Source organism: Aotus nancymaae, unplaced genomic scaffold (assembly GCF_030222135.1).
Source record: "Aotus nancymaae isolate 86718 unplaced genomic scaffold, 86718_ANA_hifiasm-v0.15.2.pri h1tg000016l, whole genome shotgun sequence".
Taxonomy (NCBI): Eukaryota; Metazoa; Chordata; class Mammalia; order Primates; family Aotidae; genus Aotus; species Aotus nancymaae.
This window is the reverse complement of record NW_026988428.1, coordinates 80,000,001-80,027,500: the sequence shown is the minus strand read 5'-3', so window position 1 is coordinate 80,027,500 and position 27,500 is coordinate 80,000,001. Positions and strand designations below refer to the sequence as shown.

General features: G+C 35.9%; 1 protein-coding gene across 9 annotated transcripts in view; it reads left to right on the top strand.

Moving 5' to 3' along the window:
• LMO3 (LIM domain only 3) overlaps window positions 1-12,259 on the top strand; it is a 61,554-nt gene extending 49,295 nt beyond the window's left edge. For all 9 annotated transcript variants that reach the window (XM_012447688.2, XM_012447687.2, XM_012447685.2 and 6 more), the window contains 2 exons: window positions 75-200; window positions 9,323-12,259. In XM_012447688.2, coding sequence (XP_012303111.1) covers window positions 75-200; window positions 9,323-9,428 — 232 coding nt within the window. In that variant the 3' untranslated portion in view covers window positions 9,429-12,259. The remainder of the gene's footprint in view (window positions 1-74; window positions 201-9,322) is intronic.
• Window positions 12,260-27,500: the final 15,241 nt, after the last annotated feature.

Genomic DNA, 27,500 nt, shown 5'->3' with positions numbered 1-27,500 from the left:
GCATCATCTCTCTTCACAATCTCAGATTTCTCTGTAAGAGTTTGTAAAAAAAAAAAAAACGTTTCTTATTCTAGGCTCTTCGGTGTAACGGGAAACTGTGCTGCCTGTAGTAAGCTCATCCCTGCCTTTGAGATGGTGATGCGTGCCAAGGACAATGTTTACCACCTGGACTGCTTTGCATGTCAGCTTTGTAATCAGAGGTAAGCAGATCTCTTTTTGGTCTCTAAAAAATGGTAAACCTCTCTGTGCTGGCTATTTATTTAATAGGTGGGAATTATATTTGTACATTTAAAGCAATTAATTTCAGCATTTTTCTGTTCTGTAAACTTTAATCCCATCCCAGAAACAAACCACTAAGGAGAAGAAAGGTCTTAAGACTTACTTCTACCTGAAAGAAAAGCATCGTATAAGAGCAAGTAACAGAAAATGGAAATGCTTCTGTAAACTTTGACTTCTTTTATTCATTCCTTTCTTTTGTTATTTTCCTGTCTTTTAAAAAGTTTTTAAGTATCTACTTTTTTTGTACTACTTCTGTGAGCAAATACATTGACAATGAGACAAATATACAGGAATTTGTCGCAAGTATTTTATATTTCTCTTATTTTTCAGATGTCAATTTCCTGATTTCTCGTGTTTTTGTTTTTTGAGACAAGGTCTGGTTCTGTCAGCCAGCCTAGAGCACAGTGGCACTAACATGGCTCATGCAGCCTTAACTCCTGTGTTCAAGCAATCCTCCTGCCTCAGCCTCTCAAATAGCTGGGAGTACAGGTGTGCACCACCATGCCTGGCTAATTTTTAAAAATTATTTTTTATAGAGATGGAATATGTGTTGCCCAGGCTGGTATCGAACTCCTGGCCTCAAGCAATCCTCCTACCTCAAATATAATTCCCAAAGTGCTGGGATTATAGGCATGAGCCACTACCCCAGCCTCTCTAGATGTTTACCTTAAATGTTAACCCAGTTCTGCAGGTACTTTTGCAATTGTTTCAAATATCTTTGAGAATCAGGCCACATATAGCTAATAATTAAACAGTTACCATCATTGGAGAGAAGCATTTGAAAAAGTCTTTAATAGGGACTCTGGAAACCTAAATTCAAATATGGGCTCTGCCACTAATAAGCTGTGTGATCTTAAACCAAACACTTTCATTCTCTGGACCTTAGTTTTTTCATTTGTAATATACAGAGCTGGATTAGTCCATCTCAGAGGATTCTTTCAACTCCAAAGTATTATAACTTAATTCCATTTTTTCTTATTGAAAGTTATATATATATTTTTTATTTCTGTGAAAACTATATACTACTGGCACCTGTTTCATGTGATAAATGGAGATAACTTTAGACTATTAAAATGTACATATCATTAAAAATACATTTCAAATGTTAAAACACTTGATATATTTTAATGAAAATGAATTTAGTGAGTTTCTATGAGAACACCTGGACATAGTATATAATCAATAAATATTAGTTGCATCAGGTTCTCAATTATTGTACTTTACTGTGAAAGGTACTATTTGATGGAGAATCTTCTTATGAGACCCTGTAGAATAGTAGGAAGAATGTGACATTTATAATGAGAACGGGATTCAAATTTTAGCACCACCATATATTAGCTGATATTAATATATGTGATTTTGAGTATGTTACTTAATCGCTCTGAATGTGATTTCCACACCCATAAAATAGAAACACTAACACCTCTCTTGCAGAGTTTGAAACTTAAATGAAATAATTTATATTGTCAGGAATACAATAGCTTCTCAAAAGTCAGTTATTTTTATAATTTACCAAATAGTATTCCACTAACTTGACTTTCCCAATAGACATATATCACAATAGTGTCTCTCATCAACTGTAGATATGAAGATTGTGGCCTAATGTACCTTACAATATAATAGGTATCCAGACAATCATTTAAGATGTATCTTACAATGTCTTGACTCTTCCCAACAAGTACTGAGAATCAAAGTAAGTTCATTCAGTCTAGGGTAACATTTAGACAAAAATAAATTGGCAATTGCACATGTTTTTTGTAGGGATAAGGATACACAAACACAAATATTCACACATCCATACAGACACCTTTATGTGCATGTGTGTGTGTGTGTATATATATATATATATATATATATATATATATATATATATCATACATTTTAGAGGTGTATTAGTGGTAAATTTAGAATATCTTTGTTTACTTGTCATGTTGATCAACTAATAGTAGCCAGAAACAATGCAGTTACCATGATGCAATCATAAAGTCATTGCTTTTCTACTTGTAAAAGATTACATATTCATAGTAGAAAATTTAGAAAATAGAAAATGATAAAAACACAACATTGTCTCGTGTCTCACTATTCTAAAAGAAAGCATTTTAATATGTGGATATATAGCCAGCTATACATGTTTCTATGTATATAAGACAAACGATATTGTATAAATATTACGCTCACATTTAAGCAAATTAAAGGAAAGTCACAAGGAAGAATCCTAATGTTTGATATTTGGACTTTTTCACTCAATTTATATTGTATGCCTTTTTACCTGACATTAAAAATTCTTTTAAGGTATTTTAAGCTTTCCTGAGTTCACTTTTATGGACAGAGCTTCACGTATGTCTTCCATCATCAGATATATAAGTTGTTTCTTCAAAAGTTTTTATTTTGTAAATATTATCAGTATTATCGATATAAAACAGACTCTATAAAAAACACATGCTCATATCTCTATCTGGCTAAATTCACAGGAGCACAATTAATTAAACAAAGTATGTGACGGTGTGAAGGCTTATGCTATACATTGCCTAAATGATCTCCAGAAATGTTATACCAATCATTCTCCCAGCAGAAATGTACAAAGCTACGCATTCCCTCACGTTAACTCTAACACTAGGAATTATGTTTTTTAAAAAAATCCTTGTCACCTTGAAGGATGAAAGATGGTATTTGATTATAATTTCTAATTGGCATTTATTTGATTCCTGGTGGCCCTTTGGTATTCCTTCTTTTAGAGAAGTAGGCAGTTTATGTCCTTTGTCCATTTTTTTCTATTAAGTAGGCTTACCTATTTTATCCATGTTCTACACAGAAAATTAAAACATCATTCAAGTGCTAAACCCAGCCTAAATTCTATTATGATGCAAAGTAATTGTATGTTATTAATGCTATTTACAAATCATATATCAATTTTATTTCACCATTGAAATAAAAAGTTGCATTCACAATTAAGGCTGTCTCCTCAGGAGAACTCAGTCAAGTAAGACAAACACTCCTAAATTTTGACTCTAAAACTGTTCACATTCTTATTGCTGCAAAATACTATTCTAGTATCATTATTAAAGTACCTAATATATTTCTGTGTTCGCTTCATTTATTACATGCCATAATGGGACTGCATATCTTCAGTGCTGGTTATGCACAATTAGCACTTAGTTACTGTCTTGTCACTTCAGCCCCTACAAGACAAACTTCTTTAGTGCAAGAAGTCAGCTAATCTTCATCAGTCAAGCAAAGCAGACAAATTTTGTTATCCAGATACAGAAGGTTTTAATATAGGAGATTCTCCTTTTACTCTGAAGTTTGCTTCAGCCCCCTCCAGGAAACCCATATCCCACTTCCAGTAGCCAAGTCACTGTCACAATATTACACTTTTTCAAGTGAAATGCAAGGCAAGTAGGTAATTCATAGGCATTTCTTCCCCTTAAGCAAACCTTATTGACTTCTGAAGCTGTGGAATTACACATGTTTATGAATTTTATTCAGCAGTCATTTCATCTTAACTTTTAAATCAGAGTATCATTAAGATCCAAAGCTTTTCTGAATGTTTTAAAAAGTAGCAGTAATAATAACCTTTCAGGATTGGTTGTACCTTATATATAGATTTCTTCTGCTCCTTTTAGAGGAGTATAGCTCAAATGTGAAGCCTGTATTAAAATTCTGCAAGTTTCTATATTTTAAAAGTTACCACAGGAGGAATTTTTGAGCTTATTTTATGATATCTGGAATCTCATTCAGAACTGGAAGATTCTATATAACAAGTTAATTTCATAAAAGTGAATAAGCCCCTTCCTCTTAGAAAACTCCGTAAAACTAAATGATAGTTTTGTTAAGAAAAGGAAAAAAAAAAAGGTTCTGATGAAATTTTCCCAACTACATAAAATTATGTAACAATTTTCTTTTTTTAAGAATAAAAGCACTGTGCTAGGCTCTGTGGAAGCTGAGGTGGATAAAATCTAGTTTATTTCTTAGAGGTGTCCAGAGCTATGGGAGAGACGGAACATCAAAGCCTCAAAGAAGAGTGTAATCGATGCCAAATAGATCTATACCAAGGGAAGAGACAGCTATCCTTGAAATGTTAGGGAAGCATCAAAGGCCTGATGTGCTGGGTCTTAAAAAAAAAGAACTCCCTAGAACTGGTTGACTTACAGGAAGTGTGTCTGCTGGGGGTTGGGGAAGATGAGGGAGCCAGGGATTTTCAGGCAAATTGAGCAACGTGCAAAGGCACGCAGATGTGTAGGCATTTGACGTGTTTAGGAAATGAAAAGCAGCTCAGTATGTTCAGAGATTAGAGAAGGGGTTTGGTAGGCATGTGGAGGAGGGGAGAGAGAGCAAGGACCCAGAGGAAATGAAACTGTAAATGTAGTCTTTGAAAAGTCATAGAATAAAAGTCAAAATGAATACAAATTTAAATTAGTCTTCTAAAATGCATTTTTTTTTAAAGCTATTGGTTTCTGGAATAAATCTACCTTAACCAATTTTTAATGACCACACACCTTCAGTGGTAGTACAGTTTAGGATGATTCTGCAAAGGGTTCAAAAGAAACGTAACCCGTGGTCATTTACCTCAGAATTGCTGTTTAGATTGGGAAACCAGTTACACATTCATGAGAAATTGTGAAATACCAAAATAACAATACACCAACAAATAAGTGCTTTCGGAAAGATCAGAATAAGTGAATTGACATGGTCAGAGGATGTTGATGGAGGACATGGGAACTCAAAGATTGCTAGAATTTATGTAGACAGGAAAAGGGGAGAAATATTTATTTCTAGGGAACAACTTAAGTAAAGGTGAAAAGATTATCATTACCAAATAATAACAATAGTGAATTCTGATAAAGTATCAGTCATACGCCAAACAGTGATCTGAGTGTTTTACATGCACTCACTCCTTTGGTACTCAAAATAACCCATAAATAGGTATTGTTATTAGCTTCATTTGACAGATGAAGAAAGTAAAGTATAGGATATGTAAGTAATTTGCCCAAGATTACACAGTTAGAAGAAAATGGCAGAATCAAGACGAAAACCCGAGGAATCTCATCTCCCTCTCTGGAGTCAGGCCCATTTCAAGAGAGGTATTTTATTTTCTGACTAAGTATATAAATGTGAATTGATATAGTGGAGTTAAAGTAAGGTAAACTTTGAATAATGTACAGCAAGATTTGGGGTGTGGGTAGTATAATTTGATACTATAAGGGTGTTAGCAGTGAGATGCGTAATTACAGCCAGGTTGTCAGTGGGAAAGACAGTAAATTTGTCCAGAAGTATATAGTGGTGAAATGAGTACACGACATGGACCTCTTACTGAAAACAATATACTAGAAATCTCTAACTTATAGTTAACCAAAATGTGGAATAGGGAAGTACAGACACTAGAAATATAGATAGGATTCCCCTTCTTCTCTAAGTGTTGTAAAATAGAATTAATCATAATTGGCAGTCACTAACATTCAGGAAAGAAGATGGCTAAGGGATGTTACCAGTGGAGGCTTCTTAGCATAGGCTTTTGATAACCTGCTTAAAACTAAACACTGTATTTTATAAGGATGATTTACTAGTTATACTTCTTTCATATACTTCTCAAGTCTCTAAGACTGTATGAAGTCTGCTAGAATCACTCAAAAATATCTACAAATTAAATCTAATATTAATTCCAAAACATCAAGATTAGATGATTTAATAATCCGATTGGGCATCTTCTTATTTCTTACCATATTTTTTTTTAAATAAGGGTAAAACTAATTGAACTGAGCATACTACAGGTAATTAGGGTCAGATTACAAGAAAGATTATGTTTATTTTTAGCAACTGTAGTCTGATCTGTTAATATATTTGAAGTATCCTCTGGCTGTCACTCCTTTCATAATGCTTTTGTTTTTCCTCCAAATGCTGAATCTCATAAGAAGCTGGTTAAAATCACAGTTGCAGATTACTTTGTTAAATATGTACTATGTGTGTTGCTGTCTCTCCAATTTCTTTATATTTATATACGAAGCATTTTTTAAGGAGGATATCAACCTTAATTGCATACCAATCATAATCTCCTCTTAACCACTGCTTTCAAGGCTGTTTTGTTTGAGTCATATGTTCAAATGTGACATTCCTCATCTATGTTCTGTTTCATCTTGACCTTTAAGTATAAATTGAAATGCATATAAAATGCACTTTATCCAGTTGATAACATATTAGTAATAAAACATGTCAGATAGGGGTATTTTAGAAAAGTTATCTTTCTCTCTCTCCCTCTCCCTCTGTTGCTCTGTACATACCACCTAACTGAATGGTAGGCAGACTTTTTTAAAGTTATGCAAACAAATAATAGTAATACAAAAAAAAAAAAAACCAGTTATGCCCTGTATAACTGTTTAATCTCCACATTATTCTTACAGCTGGCATGCTTTACTGCCCCCAGGTAAAAACTTGAGTCTTGAATCCAAAAAGACCTGGGTTATTATTTTCCTTCCTTTACTACATACATTCTAACTATGGAATCTTGGGCAGGGTTTTTAAATTCTGGAATGGAGTCTTAGGTTTTTCTTCTGTAAAAAGCCATAATAATGCTTACTTTCTAGGTTGGATGTAAGGAATAAATGTGAACATGTACATACATGCTTAGCATTTAGCACATGGTAAGTATAAAATGGCTATTTTACTTATATTCCAAACATCAAGGTAAGATTTTAGATATTTCATTTCTCCTCCTTGCACAAGCCTACAAAGGCGACTGATGTCACAGATATTACAAACTGAAGTTTTATCTTCAGTTATCATAAGTGGTAAGCTAGGGTTTGGACCCTATTGGTTGCAGTATACCTCTCTGCCATTCACACACTTCTCATTTGAACCTCTCTCTAATCTACTTATAGGGCTCTTTTTCTTTTACACATGGGGAATTGAGACAGGGATAGTCTGAACTGTTCCCCAGGTCTTGTAATGAGTAGGTGATAGAGACAGGACTCAAGACAGATCCCCAGGCTCTTGGTTTCGTGCTTTTCTCACTATAATTACCTTGAATTTATTAATCTACGAATAGAAATTTTCTAAGTGTGAAGGCCTCTAAAGGCATGAACGGCATGACGTAACATGATAGCATGACAAAGAAAATGTTTTCATTTGGTGGCTAATAGAACTTTAGGGCTTACTAAAAATGTAAAGCAAAATTTTAAACAATATGGAGTTAAAAGAAAGTGTTTCCAGATTAATGAGTTTTTAGAAGAAATGATTCAGTAATATCAGCTGGAACTCAAGAGTGTTTATCGAATCTACTTGTTTTGAGTGATATTTTATTATTCACATATTAGTCGAAATTAATTTCAACAGTAATATATGTTTATAACTTTGTACGGTAATTAAACATATTCTACATGCTATTTTATATAATTTCACCTAAAACATAAGCTATCAATTTTACTACTTAGGTCTATTCAACAAGAGAAATATTTCCTTTATTCAACATACATATCTTAGTGATCAGGGTATCAAGCTGGTTTGTACAAACACTGTTATTGAAGCACATTTAAAGTGTACAGTTTGCAACTAATACAAAGAAAATACACTTAAAGCCCCAAACTTGACTGTTGATTGTATCCAATAGCTTTGACCACAAACAACCCTAGGATTTCAAGATCAGTGCATAGTCTGTGCTTTCAATCAACATCATCAGCAGGCAGTAATCCTGGGGAAAAAAAGTAAATTCCACAAATAAACAGACCAATTTTCCTTTAAGAGGAAAGCTAATTCTTTTCAATCTACTTTTTTTATTACACTATTTTCCCCTCTATCTACTTAGCTAGTGTAAGGATAAATTTCCAAAGCTACCCAGTTGGAAAAAAAATAGGTTCACTGTTTGTCTAGCATTCCAATCTTTGCAAATGTAAATCAGTCCAACTGCTTCTCATTTAAAGCTTCAACTTCACAAAACATTAAAGGGTGGCTTTCACTACACAATTTAATCTATCCACTAAGATTTCTGCTGGAACATCATTTGAAATTGACTATCTGATAAAGAGAGACTACTATCAAAGGTCAGAAAGATCAACTTGTATAATTACAAGTAGTTTTACTGGGTCAGCTCTACCAGACACCACTGTTTGAAGGTTAAATTGTTACAATTAAATATATATACAGATCTCCCCAGAGTTACTTTATTGTTAAATGTAGCGGAAACAGAAAAAGCATTTATTTCTGACCTTAATTGTGTCCAAAGTGTCACCATGGGGAAATCATACAAAAAGAACGCTTATTAAAAACATTACAGTCTTGCACATTAAACAGTGCTTTATAAAATAAAATGCGTAATTAGCTATTGGAAACTAGTTTAATTTATCACATCAATATTAAGTAGTTCATTTAGGTTACTCCCTTTGGTTAAATTGGAAGTGCTCTAAGAAATGACATCTACTATTTCATGTTGGTGAACTTGCCACAAACAAAGGAATATGGCTCAGCATCAGAGTCTGACACGAAAGCAACTTTCACTTCAGCATGATCACTTCTAGATTACTAAAATTTAATCTCATTTTCATAACACAGTAAAAGAAAGCTTTCAATGGGAAGCTTTAAAATGGGCTATTTTCTAATTGTTTGATTCATTTCAGTGCCTTTTACTTTTTTATTAAATACCTAAATGGCCGGAGATGAAATCATCCATAATTACTGCAGTGAAACATTATTATCTTTCTTTTATTTTAATGAGTGTAAATACAGATCAGTTCTTTTTATTTTTTCCTTTCCAATGTGGTTTTTTTTTTAAAAAAAAAAAACAACAAAAAGCAAGTCATGTTTGGTGCCCAAAGTGTTTCTATCGATGTCCTTACAGTTTTTGCATGCAAAGGCAAGATTTCAAATGTGTGCAGTATTTCATTAAATGAAGCAAATGGTAAATGGCTTAATTCTGATAATGAAGACAACTATCTAAGCCAGGTTTTCAGATTCAGGGAATTATCATGTGAAACTATTATTAGGAAGATAAATCTTCAAATTTATAGATCCAAGTGAAATGGTCTTAATCACATTTTATTGTTTAAAATATTTTCAGATTTTGTGTTGGAGACAAATTTTTCCTAAAGAATAACATGATCCTTTGCCAGACGGACTACGAGGAAGGTTTAATGAAAGAAGGTTATGCACCCCAGGTTCGCTGATCTATCAACATCACCCCATTAAGAATACAAAGCACTACATTCTTTTATCTTTTTTGCTCCACATGTATATAAGAATTGACACAGGAACCTACTGAATAGCGTAGATATAGGAAGGCAGGATGGTTATATGGAATAAAAGGCGGACTGCATCTGTATGTAGTGAAATTGCCCCAGTTCAGAGTTGAATGTTTATTATTGAAGAAAAAAGTAATGTACATATTGCTGGATTTTTTTTGCCTGCTATTCGTTTTTGTGTCATTTGGCATGAGATGTTTATTTTGGACTATTGTATATAACGTATTGTAATATTTGAAGCACAAATGTAATACAGTTTTATTGTGTTACCATTTGTGTTCTGTTTGCTTCTTTGTATTGTTGCATTTAGTACAATCAGTGTTTAAACTTACTGTATATTTATGCTTTCTGTATTTACCAGCTATTTTAAATGAGCTGTAACTTTCTAGTAAAGAACTGAAAAGCAAATCTCACTAATGATACACAGATAGATAAAGCAAGTCTATCAACATTAAAAATACTAAAAAATAAAGACACACACAGAGCATTTTAGTGACATCCACTCCTTACTGCCGCTATGAGTTAGTCTGTCGGTGTTCTTATAACCCCCTATTTTCAGGGGGTTAAAAATCAGCTTTAAAAAATACAGAAAAATTTCATCTTAAAGCACTTTCATTTTATACCAACGTGAAAAGTGCCATTTGTAGAATAACTTTAAAGCTTAACAGGTTTCCTTTTAATATCCTTTTTCTTTTTGTGCTCTTTACCTACACGATGGCTTTGTTTTGCTTTTTCAGCCACACCCCTTATGTGAACTAGTGCCTTTGGGTATCATGTAAAATTTTTTCCAAAGGGTTACTTTAAAAATCTGTTACCACAATTATGAGATAATTTTTAAGTGATAAATTAAACTTCTTGTATAAATTTTGCCCAGATCTCTCCACAGGAGCTGAGAGTTTAATAACTTTATGGCTTAATAAATTCATGGCACTGAAAAGATTTGAGTGTGAATCTACTGAATCACAATAATGCACATTGAAGCTATGATGGTATTTGAGTAGTGAGGTTACTTTTGATCAGAGCAACATAATGCTCATAGAATCTTCTAGAAGAGAAACAAAGGGATTGATAAAAAGCTGAGAACTAGTGATTATATATTTTTCTGTATTTACCTGACATCAATTTTAATGTTCAAAAAGTAAACACTTTAAGTTTGATGTGTTTTACTCTCTTGTTGTTTTAAGTAATTACCAACTCAGAATGTGTCACTCTTAGGCTGACATATGTCATTCCATTTTTTAAGGTGAAGTAGTACTACCTTACATGATAACATACAAAAAAGAAAGCTCTAGAAACAGAAATTATGGAGAATGATTATTTACATTACAATTACGGAAATTAGAATATGATCCCCTCTTCTGGGTTGCCCATGAACTTGCTTCTTTGCTTTTGCTCTCTGTAATAGAACTACTTCTCAACAAATCTAATTCTGCACAGGCACCATGAACCGTATTTTCACTACAGCAAACTTAGTGCTATGGGTTTTCTCTTTGTTTTTTTCTTGATCACTTGTATAGGAAACAATATTTTCCAGTGTTATTTGCATATATATTTTGTCCTGCCAATATATGCATTATAGATGAAAATTAAATGTTATACCTAGATTCTTGGTTTGGGGCCAAAATATTAAGCTGAAAATAATGCTGGTGTGCATTTGTTTTAAGACAAAGCTTTATTATGAACATGCATGTGAATCTGAATATTGCCTCTTATTTTTAAGAAAATGGTTCTGTGAAAAGTGAACAATATGTATTTTTACAGATGCTTCATGGTTAGGAGTCTTCGAGTCCCATGTCCCCCAAGTTTGAGATATACTAAAGAAAGAAATTCAAAAATAGCTATTTGGGCCCCAAAAATAACTATTATTTTAGCCTGAGAGCTTTACACTTGTTTCATGAAGGGAATGGACTTGCATCACCAAAATAAACAAAGCAAGACAAATTAAAAATGTGAGGGAGAGAAAATGAAAAGTGGTTTTCTTAATGTAGCCCTGCTGGTCCCCATTAACAATTGCTTGAAATTCGTGTGGATGTAAAATTTTAATTGTCAGTATCTTATTCGGATGATCTTTAAGGTTTAACTGGTTTTGCTTTTGTTTATCTGTATGTCAAAATACTCGTAAATTGAGAACAAACGTCTCTCAGCTTCTTGAAGCTGTTCGGCTATCCTTGCCACTGGAAGACCAAACAAGGTTTTTGCTGCTTTTTCTTTTATTTACTATGTTGAGAATTATTTCTTGTCCTTTTTACTACCAATGAAATTACTCACCTGGATTAAAGATTAAGACCTTAATCTGTTTAGATTATCTTTAATCTCTATGAAATTATGAAACAAGACAGGAATAATTTTTCAGCTGTAGGCCATTTTACAGCTAATTACCCATAAATTGTAGCATTTATTGACCTGAAGTACTAAGCTAATTATCTTGACTACTCAAAGCCCCTGAATTGTTGTCAACTTTCCCCTTTGTGTTGTGTAGCCCTGACGTCAATTAGCTTGTTGTCTGACGCCTCCAGTAGGACACCTCCAATGGAGCTCTGATTTCTGAGCAGCGACAGCTCCCTTCCCAAGATGCATCTCCCATAGGCTGCCTATGATGAAGGACCGTGCACCTCCACTCCAATAGAGTGCTGAGTTTAAAAGCTGACCTGTGTTTGTCATCTCACTTTCATCTTGCTTAATAAATATCTGCTGGATTCTTTCATTCACTTTTTTACATTTGAATTTATGTTTTTAATAAAAGGGGTGTTACACTATTTGATTGCGCTTAATTGGCAAAATCTAAGATGATCTCTAGAAAGCGTATGTTAAGTTCATGAAAAGAAAAAAAAGGTGTGTAAGGATGTTGACTTTCTAAATCTAAGTCATAACGAGCATAGACAAAGTACCTCAAATGTTTCTCTGAATATTGTGTTTAAGATCTCTGAGCTAGGTCATTTACCTCTATTTATTTTTATGGGGAAAATAAAACTCTCAAAAATGAAGGTAGCAATTGCTGGGTATAATTTTGCACATTTATACAAATTTTAAGTGATCTTTCAGAAAGCAACTTTGTTGCTATTGTCAGATTAAATTTCAAATTTTCTATTCTGTATAATGAATTAAAACAGGAAACCTGATTCTACATGTTTACAGAAGAGATGTTGCACCTTAACTGAAACAGGGCACTGAAAATTATATCTGTAGTAAAACATGCCATACAGAAGTGTTTTCCTTTTAACTACCACTTTAGGCAAACTACTCTGATCATCCCTGAAACAATTTCATAGAAATTATGCAGGCCAAACATGTTTCATGTTCACTTGAATAAGTTGCAAAAACAATTTGCATGTTTATTGTAATAGGCCATTAGCACAAAATACAATTTTAGCAAAAGCCTTTTTGATCGTTGTTACTTTTTCTTAAAAACATCATTATGGATATTTTTTAAATGTGGTTTTAATGTAATTTAAGATAACAGAAAGCAGAGGTTTAATATAGTCATTAGTTCAATTGACATTTATTGAGCACCTACTATGTGACAGGCTGAGCATTCAGCCTCCCGTTGGGCAGACTTAGGGTTGGCCTATATCAAATAACTTTAACGTGTCTTTGCACTGGTTTTTACTCATCTCCAACCTGCTAATAATAAGCACACAAAAGCGAATACCATCTTCTACCTATCCAGTATGTCATTGATATGAAAGCCCCAGGAAATATCTCAAGTAATCAATGTGTTCAGAGAATTATCTCACACAAATTACTCATTAACTCAGTAGCACATAATAAAAAAGAACATCAATTAATTAATGAGTCACCCTCAGATTGCTATGATTACAATAGAGCTCTGTTGAAATAGCGGTTATAAATGAAGCTGCCTCTTTTTATTCATTGTTTGCAATTGGTCCATTATTTGGCTGAAACCAGTGTCAAATTTAACACATGACTGTAGGTAATTGTGTGATTAGTACCATAGATGAAGACTAGAGCTTCCTCTGAGGCCATGCTGTTAGAAGGATATTATCATTCAAAAAGATATCTTTTTACTTTTATAATCAAGATTTAAGACTTCCATGTTGAACACTACAAACAATAGCTGCTAAAACACTTGAGTAAATTTTACAGTGCTTTAGTATACACACGATTTCATTTCAGTAACTTTTCATGAAGACTAAATATGCGTGATCATTGCCAGTTTTGCATTTTTGGCATCCCAAAATAACATTTTTGCTTTTGGCAGGCTGGGTTAAGGTAGGTTTCTGGGGATTGACAGAAGTAGGGGAAGGGATTTTAAAAAAATACCAAACATTACATAAAAAGTCACCAACTAACTTTCACAACTATCTTGGTAAATGCCATTCCAATAAGCTTATAGAATAATTATAACAGTTCCCTTAGGAAAGTAAGAAACATCTGTTGGTAACACATAGCAGGTGTTAACAATTACACACACTGAACTTTTTAAAAATGTTTTTAATCAAAAGAATTCTGTTTTCTGAAAAGGAAAATATGTTAAATTCAAAGATACTCCTGTTTTGGGCGTGCAGATCACGTAATGCACAAAATTATAAAGACCAAATCATCTTGGATCAATTAGGTTTTGTGTTTGGTTCAGATCATTACAATCAAAAGTGAATTGGAATTATCTGCACTTTTTACACAATTGATATTCTGGACTTAAAAGCCGAATACTCAAAATTGCTATCACAGGGATGATTACAGAATATTTTGGCTTTACGGGCAAAGTGGCTGGCATTAACTATTCTAAATTTAGTGGACACAGTACAAATTAAAATGGGAACGAGAGACGTTCAAATAATACATTACCAAAATCTTTTTCATCCTGCCTCTGGAGAAGACTTTTAATCACCTAAAGTAAAACAGTTCACTTGAAACATATAACATTTTCATATGACCCATCTTCAATAACTTTCAGTAATAATATTTACCAAACAATTGCCATGTATCAGGTAGTTTCACACACCCATGTAATTTCTACAACACCCCTGTGACATCGGTACTATTAAAATGAAAGCACAAATAGGTTACTTCACTTGCTCACGGTCATACAGCCAGAGAGTAGTGGGCCTGAGCCTTAAACACCAGTTTTCTGGATCTAGTGTTTTTCACTCTACCATATCACCTTTTATATGGTTGTCGTTATTATTGTCACTATTATTTTTTCTAGCTCCTGGGAATAGCCAAGGACTAGAAGGACTTATGTATGCTTGAGCAAAAATGCCAAACACATCAGAGTTAATATCATCTTTAAAGATGAAAATTGGGAATGAGAGTGATTATATTTTCCTAGATGCGATCTGTTTGGGAGCTCTTTCTTTTAACCATACAGTGAAGGCATTTATTTGAACCTGTACATCCAGGGTACCAAGAATAGAGGATTCTTCCTATAGCAGTAATGAAAACAAGAGGTGGTCAGCATCGACTTGAGGATACATTGAAGTAAAAAGCCGCAATTTTCAGCATCGGGATAAATATGCCATAGTAATGTGAGGCTACAGTCTTAGAATCGAGATAATACGATATTATTTGTCTTCAGCATTTTAAAACTTACTTCCAGAATGAGTATGTTATTTGTCTTTGATATTTTAACATTTCCAGAGGATGAGATGAACAAAAAGGCCCTAGAAAAACTATGTACGTCAAAACTGCAGGCACCCACCCTGTGTGTAGCTTCACACCAGTCCTCTTTAAATTTTATTTGCCTGAGAAACTTTGGTGCATAAAATATGTTTGCTGCTACTTATTCTTTGTTTAATGCCCAATTTATTAAACATACAGCTCTAATAAATACAATCCATCTCAACATTTGAACACCATTTAAGCAGCTAATAAAGCAAAACTTGTAAATTTAATGAATCAGATTCAACCACTTAAACATTGATTAGAATCTTAGTCAAATTCCTCTAAACATTTCAATAAAATCCCATGTAAAAGTTTCAAGTACTTTAAAAACAGACAAAAATTCTCACAATGAGTCAAACATTTTTTTAAATATACTTAAAGCTGTAACCAAAAATATTAATTTAATTTAAAATTTCTGTACTTTGTTTTATATCTTTCTAAGGTGACATTAATGGTAATTCCTTTAAAATTTTAGAAAACATTGTGTTTAATAAACTTACAGCGTCTGTGTTATTGACTATATGAACCTTGTTGGGGCGTAAGAACTAGCTACACTGTCTAAAATGATGCTAGCTTCTCAGCCAGTTCACATCTAGTTAACCAATAACTTAATAGTCATCCTCCCTATCACGTCAATGGAACTTTTATAATTCCAAGTCTTTCACATAGGTTATAATCTTTTATAACTCAATGCTTTTTCCCAAATTGATTGGAATCATATGTATGAGATTTTAGTATCTCATTATGAGCTGTAGAAACATTTTGAGACATTTGTCCCCTCAGAAATAAGGACTTGAACCTATGTAGTCAAATTTCCTATTAGCATATTTGGCTAATTCTTTTTCTCATAGAAATTATTGGACCCACTTCTGAACTGATTATCATGCAGTCCCAATTGTATTGATTAGCACTTTGTGTTCTTGGCTTGGTTTGACTTAATTCTCTACATTTACATTTAATCTTATCTACTTAGGAAATAGAGATGAATACAAATTGATGCTATCTAAGTAAATACACTTTCAATAGAAGAAACAAGCCACGTATACCATATTTAGTTTTTTCTCTTCTGTATGACAATTCTTTTGTATACATTACATTAACTCTTCCCCTTTTGAGTACAATTGTGGACCCATAGCTTTTATAGACCCTGATGCAGTACAGGCAGATTGACTAGTAGATTGTTTCAAGTATTTGTGTATGTGTGTGTGTGTGTGTGTGTGTGTTTAGTTCTTACTTAAGGCGTCAATTTTAAAAGTTTGTTTTAAAAGACAATACCTTAGAAAACCAGAAATGCAAAAATAAAAGGCATGAGAAAAATACAGAGTGCATCACAGCAAGGTGCCGTGAACTGTTCCAGAAAGGAACACTCAACCTGAAAACTGCAGCGACCAAACAAATGTGTATAAAGCAGCAGTGAAAGAAATCACCTGCACTTAGGAAGAGTATCAGTGTTGCACACTAGTTGGACACTGAGATGTCAATAAAGAAACAGAATAATTAGTCAAGGGCTGAGATCATGACTTAAGAGTTTATCCCCAGTCTTAATTAAGGCTTTTTGACAAGATCATATTTTAGTTATTGTTTTTCAGGTTAACTCAATTATTGTTTAACTCAAAACACAATATTCACATCTCAATTCACCTTAAATTTTTCCCATTGAAACTGTTTGAAACTATAAATATCTTGGTTAGCAATATCAGCTTTGCCATCAGGCAGAAAATGATCTTGAAAATATACTTAGCTTCATTAGGAACAGTTTTCTCATCTGTAAAATGGAGGTAATACTACTTTATAGGGTTTTATTGCAGATTCAATGAAACAATCTAAGGCAAGCATTTAACATAATGTCTGATACATAGTGTACAAGTTATTAGTACTACTGTTATTTTTATTAATTTCAAATTCTCTCAGAGTCTTTTATGTGCTAATCTGCGTGGATGAGCATCAGGCATGGTTTACGTTCCATTAGGTAGATGTGGGGCAAAGAATAAGAATTACAGATGAGCACTCAACAAGCAAAAGAGTAAATCTCTTCTAAGTGAAATACTGAGATTCAAAGAGGATAGTAAATTGGGGATTCAGGCCATAGTCAGAGAAATTGGATGGCAAGGCATTTTCTTAATTGCCTTCTTTTGGTCTCAGAAAAAAATTGTTTTGAGTTCCATGTATGTGGCTAGCATTTATACCAGGGAAGCCACTGCTTCTGATATTTAGCAAGATGAACTTAATAATCACCATATTCATGTAGTGAGTGATATAGACAGCTATTGGGCACCTTCTGCATGTCAGATTCACAGTCATGTCCTGTGCAGAATATAATGAAGAGTCCCTGGACCTGAGGAAGACAGGCAAACAACTGTTAACACAGAAGGTAAGTTAATAACCGAGGAAGTAGCGATATCTACAAAGTGCTGGGGAGCACCAAGGAGGAAGTGATTTATTCTTTCTGGGCACATGAGGAAAGACTTCACAATCGACATTTACCTTTAGTCTTGAAAACCATTAGAGGATGGAGAGAATGTGGGTGTTTGTACAGAGACCTCCCCTAATCTAAGCGTACTAGCAATTAGTTTCACAGTGACTCATTTATCTAGTAGATGAGTGTTGGAGAGAAAGCCACCAAAGATATTGAACAGATATATAGCATAATTAATGCCAAAGTTCAAGAAGATTGACTCCAGCTGGAATATACGGGGTGGACTCGGGGAGAGACAAGAGAGGATGTTGATCGTTTGATCAAGGTGGCTTGGTAAAAAGCAAAGAAAGAGTTAAGCATCTACACAGCATAGCAGCCATCAGAGAATGAAACAAATGGGAAAGAGCAATTGAGAAGAGGAAATTTCACCAAAAATGGTAGTTGACTGACCGTGAAAGGAACAAAATGGAGAAGGGTCAAATACGACTGAGGTTTGAGAATTTTACCCTAAATTATTATAATTAATGTAGCAAACAGGCTTACAAAAGAGGGAATAAGAAATGTACGCCCTTCAATGACTCCCTGGATATGAGGACTGCTGTATTTCAAGTGAAAGTGCAGTTGTATTCCTGTTTCAAAAATTATATAGGCTTCTAAGGAAAGGCATGGCATGAATACACGCTTTTGGTGGGCGTGGCAGAACTTACTAATCGTCCACTCAATATATTTTCTTTCTTTTACTCTTACTAACAGCATATGGACCAGTGTTATGCCTAATCAAAGGGTTTCTATTTCGTAGCTTTTTTTTCTTATATCCAGGAATGGTCATACACCATTTTGATTGATAAAAATCAAGCAATGGAGGATTTCTAAGTCTTTCCAGATGTAGGAATGACTCTTTCTTTGCTATTGTTTCCCTTCCTCTTGCCTAAAAAGCACAAATGGGAACTAGAATTAGACCAACCATCTAGAGCACAGATGACCAAGAGAATGAAATCACAAACTAAAAGGGTCCACTGATGATTCTGGGGACAGTGCGGCAGCACAGGCTGAAACAGACTTCAGCTTGGACTGTCCAGGCTGTCTCGGCATCTTGTCACTGCGGTTGACTTACTTTTGTTACTCTGGTTAAGTTTCTGTTACATGTAGTCAAAAGCAACCCCTGACTGACATACTTGGCTTGTAGAAATTTAGGAATTTTATTGACATGTCGTGTTGTGATAGTCATACTTAGCCTGATTTTAAGAAGGGAAATTTTGCAGAGTCCATTATAAGAGCCTACAGTATAACTTCGTCACTTCTCCTTCCAGTCTGGCTCCCTCCTATCACAGGTGAAACCATAATCCTCAAGAAAAAAGAGACCCGAGAATAGTTTCTAGTGTAGGTGCCTTATCTTCTCTCTGATCTTGCACAGTCCCCAAACTCTACCCTTACTTTTCAACATGAAGTTAGTGTTTCTATTAGAATGTCACAATTTATCTAATTTTATGTATGGTTGGTGGGGAAGGCTTAGTTCTTATTAGACTGTCATAAAACAATAGAGGAAGAAGGATGCAGAGAAATAGCAAAGGTATGTTCAAGTAATTAGTTAGAACTACAGACAGATCAAAAAGAAAGCCATTGTGCAAATGTCAGGCCGTTCAAGGTTATTTCACCTTGAGGAGATAATGTCAGATCCTTGCCTTGGATACAAAAGAAGTTTTGAAAGTCTTTCTGCCTATTTCCAAATCCTATCTGAAGATCATTTCTGATCTGTGAAGTTTTTCCTCTGTTTGCAGGAAAAAAAAGAAAAACAAAGATAATATTTACATATATTTTACTCAATAATATTTACTGAAAAGAAGTTATTTAATTTGATATTTACTTTTTCTTCTTGTCTTGGTATACAAATAGACTTTTTAATGAAAGTATTGTGACTTTGGATGATAGGTCTAGTTCTTAAAATACTACATGAAGAAATAAACAGTCTCCCACTTCATTCTTTTCCCTATTAAATACGTATGTATCAAAATATATGTAACGAATTTATGAAATCTATTTATTTGGTTTTATTTGGTTGTGAATCGAAAATCAGGCTTTAACCTTGTGCCCCTCAAATAAAATTTCTTTATTTTTATTTATGTTTTTGAGAGAGCCTCTTGCTCCGTGGCTAGAGTGCAGTGGCTCAGTCTCAGCTTGCTGCAACCTCCGCCTCCTGGGTTCAAACGATTTTCATGGGATTATAGGTGCGCACCAGCATACTCAGCTAATTTTTTTTATCTTTAGTAGAGATGGGGTTTCACCATTTTCCCCAGTCTGGACTCGAACTTCTGGCCTCAAGTGATCTGCCCGTCTCAGCCTCCCAAAGTGCTGGGATTACAGGTATGAGCCACCATGCCCAGACTCAAATACAATTTTTTATTTTATATCAACCTTCCAACCCAATCTTAAATGTCGCTCTGTCCAGATGCCAAGTTCTATAGCTTCCTCTGTGTCCTCTGTGTATAGAAAAGATAATTTAATAATTCTCAAACTTCCAAAGCTTCATCTCAAGAGTATTTCCTCCCATCCTCTTTTCTTCCTACTTATGCTTCTAAGAACACAAATTTAGTACCTTTTATACACCAATCACCAGCTGGTCATAGTGTGCACCTACAATCACAGCTACTCTGGAACCGGAGCCTGAGGTGGAAGGATCACTTGAGCCCCAGAGGTCAAGGCTTCGGTGAACCATGATCATAGCTCTGCACTCCAGCCTGGGTAACAGAACAAGCCCCTGGCTCTAAAAAAATAAAATAAATCATACCAATCCTGTGCAAATCCAGGAGCATGGAGAGAAAAGCGTAGGGAGAAAAGAGGAAAGAGATATCAAGGCTCTAAGTTCAGGTAGCTCACAGCCTGCGGGTAAAGCAAGGGCAAAGCAGCTCCATTACAAAGTGATGCTGTTGAAGTTGGAATGGATACTCTGGGAGCAGGGAGGAAGGAGTGCTCAACTTTAAGAGTATCAGCTGTATGTTCTGAGGAAAGCAGCTGAGTCTTGAGCAGTAAGCAATGGTGCTTCCAGTGGGTTAGAGAAAGGAAGGGAAGTTATTCCAAACACAAAGACTTCCTAGTATGAGAGGTTTCAGCATGTTAAAGGAACTTAAACTAGTATGTAGAGGAGTTGCAGATTAAAATCCAGAGATGAAGGGCCTTGTTTATTTTATAAAATAATGGTCGCCAAATCTATGGAGCTTTAAAGATATAGGCATGTGTGTGTTTTGATTAAGTAGATATGTTGTCATGACCTGAGCTCCATATAATTGAAAAACAATCAGATGTGGACACTGACACCGAAGATGACGAGCCTGTGAAAAGTTACAACACAGGGGAAGGGATGATCAGGTTTACATTTTAGGAAGTTTAATCTGGTGGCCTCATGAAAGCAGGGGTAGAGTCAGCAGACACTATTGGTGGGGAGCAGCTGATACGGTTGACAAATGTGAGTACTTGAATGACTAGAGTAGTAGAATTAGAGATAAGGTACACTTCCACAACACTTAGGAGGCAATCAGTGCAGGAGCGGGTGGTAGTTTGTTGAGGAAGAAGATGAGTTTTAGACGTACTGCATTCAAATTGTCTTAAGATAGAACATGGAATTATAAGTCTTTATAATTTAAAAGAAAATTTATGATTAGGATGCCATGGAAATTAAGTATTTGTGTACCTGGGTGGTAAAGGTAATACCCCCTTACTCTTTAAATTATATTACTTAGACAACCTCTTAATATCATAGGGTATATCTTACCTTCTCAAGCATAAAAATCTTAGTTAAAATGTTAAATTTAATCTGAAGTTGCTAGGAAACAAAGGTTTAGAAATTAAGAAATTCAGAGTGATAGATCACACGTTCCCCTAACCACCATATTAATTTCAGTTAAGTTGTCTGATACGGTTGGCTCTGCGTCCCCACCCAAAGCTCATCTTGAATTGTACGCCCGTAATTCCCACACGTTATGGGAGAGACTCGATGAAAGATAATTTGAATCATGGGGGTGGTTCCCCCATACTCCTCATGGTATTGAATAAATCTTATGAGATATGACAGTTTTATCAGGGGTTTCTGCTTTTTTATCGTCCTCATTTTCTCTTGCCACATAAATGTAAGAAGTGCCTCTCACCTCTGGCCATGATTCTGAAGCCTCCCCAGCCATATGGAACTGTAAGTCCAATTATACTCATTTTTCTTCTCAGTCTCGGGTATGTGTTTATCAGCAGTGTGAAAATGGACTAATATAGTGAATTGGTACCAGTAGAGTGGGTAGTCGCTGACAAGATACCTGAGAATGTGCAAGCAACTTTTGAACTGGGTAACAGGTAGAGGCTGGAACAGTTTGGAGGGCTCAGAAGATGGGAAAATGTGGGAAAGTTTACAACCTCCTAGAGACTTGTTGAATGGCTTGACAAAAATGGTGATAGTGATATGAACAATAAGATCCAGGCTGAGGTGGTTTCAGATGGAGATGAGGAACTTGAGGACTGGAACAAAGGTGACTCTTGCTGTGCTTTAGTAAAGAGAATGGTGGCATTTTGCCCCTACTCTAGAGATTTGTGGAACTTTTAACTTGAGAGAGATGATTTAGGATACCCGGCGGAAGAAATTTCTAAGCAGCAAAGGATGCAAGAGGTGGCTTGGGTGCTGTTAAAAGCATTCAATTTTTAAAGGGAAAAAGAGCATGAAAGTTTGGAAAATTTGCAGCCTGACAATGCAGCAGAAAACAACAACCCATTTTTTGAGGAGAAATTCAGGCTGGGTGCAAAAATTTGCATAAAAAGGAGCTGAATGTTAACCCCCACGACAATGGTGAAAATGTTTCCAAGGCATGTCATAGGTCTTCATGGCATCTCCTCCCATCACAGACCTGGAAGCTTAGGAGGAAAAACGTTTCCCGGGTTGGGCCCAGGATCCCCATGCTGTGTGCAGCCTAGGGTCTTGGTGCCCTGTGTCCAATCCACTCCAGCTATGGTAAAAGGGACCAAGGTACAGCTCATGGTTTCAGAGAGTGCAAGCCCCAAATCTTGGCAGCTTCCACATGGTGTTGAGTCTGCAGGTACACAGAAGTCAAGAATTGAGGTTTGGGAACCTCCACCTAGATTTCAGAATATGTATGGAAATGCTTGAATGCCCAGGCAAAAGTGTGCTGCAGAGGCAGGGCCCTCATGGAGAATCTCTGCTAGGGCAGTGCAGAAGGGAAATGTGGATTGGAACCCCCACACAGAGTCCATGGGGGGCACCTCCTAGTGGAGCTGTGAGAAGAGGGCCACCATCCTCCAGACCCCAGAATGGTTGATCCATCTAGAGCTTGCACCATGCACCTGGAAAAGCCACAGATACTCAATGTTGGCTCATGAAAGCAGCCAGGAGAGGGGCTGTACCTGCAAGGTCGTAAGGGTGGAGTTCTGCAAGACTATGGGAACCTACCCTTTGCATCAGCATGACCTAGATGTGCGACATAGAGTCAAAGGAAATCATTTTGGAGCTTTAAAATCTGAGTGCCCCACTGAATTTCAGACTCGCATGGGCCCTGTAACCCCTTTGTTTTGCCCAATTTCTCCCATTTGGAATGGCTGTATTTACCCAATACCTGTACCCACATCGTATCTAGGAAGTAAGTAGCTTGCCTGATTTTACAGGCTCATAGGCAGAAGGGCCTTGCCTTGTCTCAGATGAGACTTTGGACTGTGGACTTTTGGGTTAACACCAAAATGAGTTCAGCCTTTGGGGGACTGTTGGGAAGGCATGATTGATTTTGAAATGTGAAGACATGAGAATTGGAGGGGCCAGGGGTGGAATGATAGGGTTTTACTCCATGTCCCCACCCAAATCCTACCTTGAATTCTACTCCCATAGTTGCCACATGTTGTGGGAAGGACCCAGCAGGGGATAATTTGAGTCATGGCGGTGGTTTCCCCCATACTGTTCCGTGGTAGTGAATAAGTCTCACCAGATCTGATGGTTTCATTAGGGGTTTCTGCTTTTGCATCTTCCTCATTTTCTCTTTCCACCACCATGTAAGAAGTGCCTTTCACCTCCCACCGTGATTCTGAGGCCTCCCAGCCATTCGGAACAGTAAGTCCAATTCAACCTCTTTTTCTTTCCAGTCTTAGGTATGTCTTTATCAGCAGCATGAAATGGACAAATACATTGTCGTTTCAAGGTTGCCTTTTTACTTAGTGCCAAAACAGAATTCTAACAAGAATTACCAACATTTCTTTCAGTTCTAAATAATTTCAAGTACTATTCTTTACTGTGCTTACTTCTCTCAAAACCATTTCTTCCACTTGTCCTTCAAAAAGACTACTGGGGCTACAGCTAGATAGAACTGATAATTCTGAAATTTTGATTTCATTTATCCATGTAGTTTTTTCACACACAGTGAACCACATGAAATACAATGACAGATGGTAATGTATCGGTGTTGCAGATTACTTGCTGTCCTGCTCCAAAGTCAGGGTATAAAGCTAAATGGTTAAAATAATTTTTTTAACTCTTTCAGTTATATTTCATAGACTTCCTAATAAGAGAAACAGCTAGTGTATCCCTGGCATTTAGATAAGAACTCCCCTGCTCTTCCACCCCACCACCCCCAGCACCATCACACACATCCCTAGTTACTGAGATTCTACCCAGGCTTTAGGAGGAGACTAAATAACCCTTCCAGTGGTTGACAGCCCTCTTCACCCCGCATTTCTTCTTTCAAGCCTAAATCCTTTGTGTTTCACTTTTAGCCTTTAGTAGTGGTAGATAAAAAATGCTTATCAACTGTTCCCTGAATAAGAAACTTAAAATACTCACAGATAATCTCAAAATCATTCCTCATCCAGAATAATCCCCAATCTTTGACCTTTCCTCAAAGGTCTTCTTTTCCAAAACTTATATAATCTTGGAGGCTTTCTTCTGAACGTTTTTGATGCTTTTCACACAAATTTTTGGTTGTGGAGTTCAGAAGTTGGCAGAGTAGTCTGCCTGGTGGGAAATATATTAAGAGCCATTGCTAATGAGAACCACGATGTATATTGTTGCTACTTTATGTATGTGAATATTATGCTCTTTTTCTAATGAAAGATGTACCTTTACTAATTCATTGACAATTTGCATGGTTCCACTATAGAGCATATATATTTTCCCACACGTAGCTGGGGAATCACCATGGTGTTTGTATAGTTTGACTCTCTCTGTTTTTGTCACAAGTGAACATGCATGTCCATATCTGTCATGCTGGAACTTGATCCGGCACATTTGTGAGTGTAACTTCTACTTCTACTAAAATTCTTTAGAATTCTTAGTAAGTCCCCCAAATTGCTAAATATCTTTACCTCTCCCGGGCCTGTTTTGCGAGCTCTCTCTTTTGTCAGCCAGCTGACAAATAAAAATATTATACATTGAGCCCACGCTCACTCTCATGGAGTCCACTTGCTCGTTGATGACTATTCTTGAGGCATAATTTTGAGTTTTGTGTCCATTTGGATGCCACCCTAGGGTGAGCAGTTGGTAAAACTGGAGAAGCTCATAAGAGGAGGAGCTAATTAAGGCATTCGGGAGACCAAAGCAAAAGGTGAAAGCAGAATTTTTTAAATGCTGGATAACAAAAGAGCCAGATATGGAGCCTGTAAGGGAGTGAAACCTGAAGGACACCAGAGGCAGGCATAGCACTCAACGCCATGGGCTAGGATCCAGGTTTTCACAGTAAGGGCCACAAAAATATGTGAAGCTTAAATGGGGAGAAGGGGAACAGAAGCATGCTCATTACCCAAGAACAATCTCTCCCACAAGTAGTTTAGACTTACCTTTATGATCAGATTTGGTAGCGTTCAGGATATGGCAGCCTGGCTTACAAGGCCTGGGAGAGTAGATCAATGCTGGATGGTACAAACATTTCCCAATTGATTGCCTAGCATGTTGTTAACGAAAAAGAAAGTTCAAGTTGGGAATCATTATCATTATCCATTGATTCTACCAAATCTAGCACTATCTCAATTTTTTTTTTTAAAAGGTTATTGTTTAGAAAAATAAAAATGCAAAGCCCTTTTTATTGTCCTGCAAGTCTATTTCTGGGATTAAAAATTACAGATTGTATATTCTTAAATAAGTCAAGATCATTTTCTAGCTCTTTAAACAGGCATCCTTCTCCCTGCTACACACAATACATAAGGGAACATTTAGCCCCGTCTTTCATACGCTATCCCTTACTATATGCAGCCCCCTAGAATACACAATAAAAAGATAAATGAAAAGCACATTAGAAATGCACCTAGTGGTGGGAATCCAGCCAGTGATGGTTGCAGATGTTTTGTTTGAATCAGTGACTGCGTTGAGGGGGAGAATGCCCGTTATAGAAAAGAGAGCATTGCCAAAGAACTTGGGGAGGAAAGAACATACTCTGACAAGTATCTTTTATCTCGAATATGCGTATTGAATATATGTGTTTCATAATATTTTCCTCCAGATTGCCTTATTTACACATAAAGGTTGATTGTATTTATGCATCATTTATAGTTATTCTTTTGTCTTATTTTATCAATAACTTTTTCTTGTTTGGAACAGTAAGCTAAAGAGTGTCTGAAATTGAGTTGATATCCCACTGCCTTCAGTTAAAAGATTCTATAGTTTTCCAAATCCCGAAATAACATACATGGTTTCATCTACTTCTCCAGACTCAACTTCCACCTCATCATAATACGCCATATGCTCCAGCCACACCGCATTTTCCCCTTATCCCCGAATAGCCGTGTTCCATGATGCCTCCTGTTTCTACCCATGCTGTTCCCTCTGCCTGGAATGTTCCAGCTGTTTCTTGTCTCTTCCTGGTAAACATTAATTCACCTGCCAGGTACCTTCTCTAAAGAAATTGCTGCGAGAAATCCTCTCTCATCTGCACGACTGAGTTAGATACACTGCTGTCAGTGTTTCCTTACTGCCACACTCAACGTTACTGTGAGTAATTTGATCACAAACTTTTTTTTTTTGTATCCTCCACTACACTGTGAGTGCCTTAAAAGTCCTCCAGGATCTATAACAATATCTCACACATAATGGGTGTTTAATAAATGCTTGATTAATCAATCAATCAGTTGAACAATGCAGTTTGCCATCCTAGAATATTAACACAATCCTAGAATCTCCAGCTCAGTAATTTATGACTGAGGTATTCAAAAAGGTTCCAAAGAAGCTGATGAGCTTGAAGAAGAAAACGTAGTAAAAAATTAACCGAGAATAAAGCAAGGCTGAATTTACAGTATAACTCACAGAAAACCAGATGTTCCTGTTTCCAGGAGAGCCCAGTGAGACAAATGGTTGGCTGAGCCTCCCAGCTGCTGGGCCTAAATGATCCTGCTACAGGCAATGCTGATTCCACAAATCGAGGTGTACAGCCTCTCTGTCACATTCAGAGGCCACTACAAGATGTGCACAGCCTCACCTTTAACATCTTCCCCTGACACATGAATATTACAGTGGAATACCAGATTATCCGTAATTCTAATGAAATGGACAAAAGTGAGAGTCCTCTGTCTTTTCCATGCCAACTCTTTCTTCATTAAAACAAAACAAAATAAAGCAAAACCAGAAAATCAGACTTGATTCTTTAAATACTAGTTAAGACAATACAATCAGCTTAACTCAACAGCTTTGGTTTAAAGTGGCAGGAGGAAGAGAGAGGTTGAGGTTATGTGAAGGCGAAAGATCTCAAGCTATGGTCACACGTTTTCCTTAGCTTCACTTGAGATTCAACAAAACGATATTTGTAATTAGCTTTATTAATAATCTCTCCTGGGACTTGGAGCATGTCCTAGGTGAGCCACATATTATATAAGTTTGGTACAAAAGTGACTCTAAATATTAAGACAAAAGGGACATGTTTCAGTTCTTTCAGTATTGTTTTATACAAGGGATGTAAAAGAAAATAACGCATTACATGAAACAGCAGATTTGTCAAAATGCT